The sequence below is a fragment of the Magnolia sinica genome, chromosome 2 (assembly GCF_029962835.1).
Source record: "Magnolia sinica isolate HGM2019 chromosome 2, MsV1, whole genome shotgun sequence".
In the NCBI taxonomy this organism is placed as follows: Eukaryota; Viridiplantae; Streptophyta; class Magnoliopsida; order Magnoliales; family Magnoliaceae; genus Magnolia; species Magnolia sinica.
The window spans coordinates 48,320,728-48,326,727 of record NC_080574.1 but is presented as its reverse complement, the minus strand read 5'-3'; the positions used below and the strand labels follow the sequence as shown (position 1 = coordinate 48,326,727).

At 46.2% G+C, this 6,000-nt stretch overlaps 1 protein-coding gene across 1 annotated transcript in view; it reads left to right on the top strand.

Moving 5' to 3' along the window:
• Window positions 1-5,234: 5,234 nt before the first annotated feature.
• LOC131225226 (uncharacterized) overlaps window positions 5,235-6,000 on the top strand; it is a 128,505-nt gene continuing 127,739 nt past the window's right edge. The window contains exon 1 of the mRNA XM_058220711.1: window positions 5,235-5,417. Coding sequence (XP_058076694.1) covers window positions 5,235-5,417 — 183 coding nt within the window. The remainder of the gene's footprint in view (window positions 5,418-6,000) is intronic.

Sequence of the window (6,000 nt, the reverse complement as noted above, 5' to 3'; positions counted from 1 at the left end):
AGGTAGACCATGATTGAGCACCCAATGGGGTGGGCCCTGGATGTCCACAAATTGGAGAAATTAAATTTAAACATTCTATAATATATGTAGTACAAGGTGGGGTCCACCAAAGTGGCCCACCTAATTAGAAACTATTTTATAATTTTACATTTCCAAATTGCAACCTTGCTGAAATTACAGCAGAAAATTCAGCAAGTACCCATATTGGCCCACCCTTTTGGGGACCCAAATGAGGTCAATTAGGGCTAGAATTTGGCATGCTTATAGGTGGGATACCCACCTTCAAAAATCATATTTTACTTGGTATACAATTCCTCACCAAAAGCCTCAAATCCTAGCCTCTAGTTGGCCCAAAATCTGTTCAGACAAATTTGGACAGCAACATGTACTTGAAAGAAATTGAATATAAACATCATTTAAGAAGGGATTTAACACCAAAATCATGTTTTGAACCACCTCAGTGGGCCTCACAAATATCCAGACCTTCCACATCACCAAAAGTCCCTTGCATGTGCCCCATTTGGGTGGATTTGGGGCCACATATCTAAGGATGGACCACCATGGATGTCCAACCTCCATGGATGGTTTGGATTTTTGTTGGTCCACAAGATGAGCCACACATTCATGATCAGAATGCTATCATCAGAAAAATAAAGGGAAGAAGAGAGAGGAAGATGATCCGGCCATAGCGAAAAGGGCTTTGCCACTATTGAGCCCTCCCAAGATTAGTCACACCACACATCATACATTGATTACTATTAAAACATGGATCTAGCACATGTATGGCCTATAATCAAAATGGATAGTTGGAATACCATTCCCACCACGAATCTAGGGTCTAGATGACCCATCATACCATGAAATTAAAGAAAACCACTATGATGGGGATCCATAGAGGAAGACCCCATGCATGAGACATGCATGCACAAGATGGACCATTCGGCCACACCTATGGGAACGTGTGGGATCTCCACCATTAATTGGTGGGTCCTACACCTGCCTCATGAAGAAAAGAAAAGACTACACTATAGAAATCAGATTTACATCCTATAGAAGCACCCACTTCTTGGATCTTCAAACTTATACAAGTACTATGCTCCTCAAGCTTTAAGGGCCAAAGATCAATGGTCAAGATGGTGTTTCAAGGGTGAGATGGAGGGGTAAAGAGGGAGAAAAGGGCTGAAAAATGATTAAAATGATAGGATGTCCCAACCTCTTGCAATGGGAATAAAAGGAATGAAATGAAAGAGAAAAAAAAAAAGAAAGGAAAGTTGTAAAGAAGTAATGATGGGTTGTAAGACCTAGGGAAGAAAAGGTCATGATGGGCTTTTGGGATAGAGAGTGAAATGATGGCTTGCTAGGGAAGAAAACCCATAATTGCTAGGCAAGGCTATAGGCTAGGTAGCCTTTATGGGAGAAAGTGCACTAGGGTGGGCCCCATGGGAAAACGTGTATACCCTACTAGGTGGGTCCCACAAACATGATCAAAGGCTCAAAATGATGTGCACCTACAACTTATGATTTACAACTCAGATGCACACACGAGACGCGGTATCGGAACTGCGATGACGATGCGAAAGAGATGGCATAAGTCTCAGGTCGATCCGAGTCTGGTCTACATGACTGGACTTAAGGATGACCGCAAATGCTATCCAAGGGTTGCGGGTTGTCGAGATTCGACCGGTAGGACCGCGGGCCCACAAGAAATGAAATGCATAATCACATGCACACGTGCACATACAAAAACTTAGGTCGGGTCTTATAATCCTCCCCACCAACAAAGAAATTATGTCCTTGAAATTGCCAAAACCAAAACAACGAAAATGCATAAACATCATCATATATATATCAGTCATCAATCACAAGAGAAGGCAATACAAGTAATGCAAACAATCAATTATCGAACAAATGGGGATAATGCCCTTTAATCTCGGCCTCGCGTTCTTAAGACACTTTAGCCTCCGAATGATGACCCTATTAAACCTTCACCAAGGGAATGACCTTGGTCCTGAGGACCTGCTCCTTCCGATTAAAATACGAATCGGTTACTTAATATAGGAACCATCCTCACAGACCTCAAGTGGCCGTCAATCAATCACAGGGATAGTGTCTGACCCACACTTCCACAACAAAAAAATATGAAACACATCGTGGATCGCGGACAACTCAGTACGTAAGGCAAGCCTATATGCCGTAGTGCCCAAGCGCTCGGTAATCTCAAAAGGTCCAATGAATCTCGAGGCAAGCTTGCCCTTCACACAAAAGTGAACCACGCCTTCCATAGGCGAGACCTTGAGATATACCATGTCTCCAACGGCGAACTCGAGGGGTCGACACCGACGGTGAGTAAAACTCTTCTACTAGCTCTGAGTTGTGTGCATCATCTACCTAATAACATCAATAGCTTCCGATGTCTGCTGCACAAGCTTGGGACCTAAGAGACGATGCTCTCCAACCTCGGTCCAACAGCTAGGAGATCTGCATGGTCTATCATAAAGTGCCTCAAAAGGAGCCATGTTGATAGTAGCCTGATAGCTATTATTATACGCGAACTCGGCGAGGTGCAAATGCTCATCCTAACTACCCATAAAGTCAATCATACAAGCTTTGAGTATATCCTTAAGGATCTGATTGACCTTTTCGGTCTGCTCATCCGTCTGCGGATGATAAGTAGTGCTGAGATACAAAGTGACCCCCATTGCCTACTGAAAATTCCTCCAAAACTGGGACATGAATCTGGAGTCTCAGTTTGAAACGATCGAAACTGGGATGTCGTGCAGCCTCACTATCTTCTCAATGAACACCTTTGCAAACCGGTCCATAGACCAGAAAGCACGCACCGGAATAAAATGAGCCGACTTCGTCAAACAATTGATGATAACCCAAATGGTATCGTGACCACGCTGAGTCCTCAAAAAATATGCGATGAAGTCCATCGATACATGCTCCCACATCCACTCTGGAATGCTCAACAACTGCAAGGGACTAGGGGGTCTCTAGTGATCGGCCTTGACACGCTGGCATGTGTCACACTTGGCCACAAAACTAGCAATCTGGCACTTCATCCCCTACCAGAAGTACTGCCTCCTCATATCACAATACATCTTCATGAAACTCGGGTGAATAGTAAGTCTCGATGGGTGTGCCTCGGTCATCAGATCACGACGCAACTCTAGCACATTCGGGACACACAATCGGCCTTTGAATTGTAATCCACCATCGGAACCAATCTTCTAGTCTGACTGCTCCACGGATGCGGCCTCTGCTCGATACTTCTGAAGTGACTCCTCCGCCTGCTGAGCCTCGATCACCCTATCCACCAAAGAAGGTTGAATCGATAAGCTCAAAAACTGAACAATGGAAGACTCAGACCGAACTCAAAGTCAAACTCTGAAACATCCTCGAGCATCTGCCACTCTCGCACCATCATCTGAGCTACCAAGCCTCGTGGTTGACGGTTGAGCGCGTTCGCCACCACATTCGCCTTGCCTGGGTGGTACTGAAGGTCAAAATTATAGTCCTTCAACATTTTCATCCATCGACTCTAATGCAGGTTCAACTTGGACTGTGAAAATAGATACTTCAAGCTCTTATGATCCGAGAAGAGCTCAAACCTAACCCCAAATAGATAATACCTCCACACCTTCAACGCGAAGACGACCGTTGCAAGCTCCGAATCATGAGTGGGGTAATTCATCTTGTGGACCTTGAGCTGGCGCGAGGCATATGCCACTGGCTTCCCGCGCTGCATTAGTACAACACCCAAGCCAACTCTAGAGGCATCAGAGAAAGCAATAAAACCCTCACTCCCATAAAGAAGAATGAGAACAGGAGCGGACGTGAGGTGGTCCTTCAACTTCATAAATGCCTCCTCGTAAGCATCACTCCAAACGAACTCGACGCCCTTCCTCGTCAATCGGGTTAGCGGTGCAGTAATACGGGAAAAGCCCTCGATAAACCATCGATAATATCCTGCTAGACTAAGGAAGGTACGGATCTCGGACATGTTCATGGGCTGGCCCCACTGACGCACTGCATCAACCTTCAAGGGGTCCATAACGACACCCTCCCTCATCACCACGTGACTGAGAAACTTCACCTCCTCCTGCCAAAACTCACACTTCCCCAGCTTCGTATACAACTGGTGGCCACGGAGGGTCTCCAGCACAATCTACAAGTGCTCAACATGGTCCTCCCGGGTCCTCGAATATATAAGAATATCATCAATGAATACCACTACGAACTGATCGAGGAACAGAAGGAAGACCTCGTTCATCAGTTGCATGAAAACGGTGGGCGCATTAGTCAATCCAAATGACATGACCAGAAACTCAAAGTGACCATAGCGCATCTAGAAGGCCGTCTTTGGAATATCCTCCTCTCGGACCCGAATCTGATGGTAACCGGAGTACAAGTCTATCTTAGAAAAATATTGTACACCCTGCAACTGGTCGAACAGATCATCAATATGGGGAAGTGGATATCGGTTCTTGATGGTGACTCTGTTGAGCTCACGATAGTCTACACACAGAGCCGCAATGAGCTTCTTCATAAATAATACCAGGGCTCCCCAAGGCAAACTGCTGGGACGAATGAAACTTAATTGCCAGAGCTCATCCAACTACTCCTGTAGTTCCCTCAACTCTAACGGTGTCATCCGATAGGGGGCCTTTGAGATAGGCGCGGTACCGGGCACCAAATCAATCTGAAACTCCACCTGTCTATGAAGTAGTAAACCTGAGGTCTCCTGAAACACATTCAAGTACTCACAAACAACTGGCAACTACTCAATACACTCTTCTATAGAATCCTCGACAATAGAAGCCAAGAGGCTAGACAACGGCTCTCCTTTGAGCTCGATGACAAACTGAAATACTGCAAGCCCGGAATGTGAAACGTAATTGTCCTCGCGACATAGTCTAAGACAACACAATACTCCCCAAGCCAATCCATGCCTAGAATAACATCAAAACCTGTCATCGGCATCACGAGTAGATCAATGGGAAGAAACATCTTGCCCACTAACACAAGGCAGAAAGGGCTGTGACAGGTCAACACAACGGACTTCCTGATGGGAGTCGAAACGGCCAAAGCCTCTGACACGGGCTCCGATGGAATACCGGTCGATTGGTAGAACTGCTCGACTACGAAAGAATGGGAGGCACCAGAATCAAATAAAACATAAACAATGCAAGCAGAAACAAGAAGAATACCCTCGACGACTCTACCAATCGATGACTACGGGTCCTAGCCTGGCACTTACTGCATGGGATAAAACTGGCCCTGAGCTAGTATGGGAAGCAAACCAGAACACTATAGATCCAGAGTCCGTGCCTGTTGGGCTGCAATACATACTCGACCCAGGGACTGAACATACGGATATCCCCTCTACTGCTGCTGTTGCTGTCTCTACTGAGGTCTAATTACTGTCACTTTTGCTGAGGAGGAGCCCTAGGAGCGGCGGGTGGAAGCGCCGCTCTCTACTGCTGCTGCTGAGGAGGACGAGGAGGAGGCAACTATGGTGGCCTCTACTGCTGTATGGGGAGAGGGCAATCACGCCTACGATGCTCGGCCTGTCCACAACCAAAGCAAACACCAGAAAAGGGAACGGAAGATGAAGCGGCTGGCAGTGCTGATGATGATGAAGAAGCTATTGTCTGAGCCACGGACTGTCTAAACCCTGATATGCCCCTCCATCTGTGCTGACAGTGATGTTTGGAACTGTCATCTGGTGCTCTCCTCTTTCGGTCTCCACCAAAACTCTGCTCTCTCAATCTTTGGGTCATAGCCCAGTCCTCCTCATAAACCAGTGCTTGATGAATGACCTAGTCGAACGTCTTCAAATAATGCCCTACCACATGGCTACAAAGGGCAGGATGTAAGCCAGTCACAAAACGACTTACCATCATCTTCTCATCGCTGGTGATATGAGGAGAAAATCAAGACAAGGCCAACAAACAGGCCTTAAACTGTGATACTAATAAATCACCCTGAACTAGG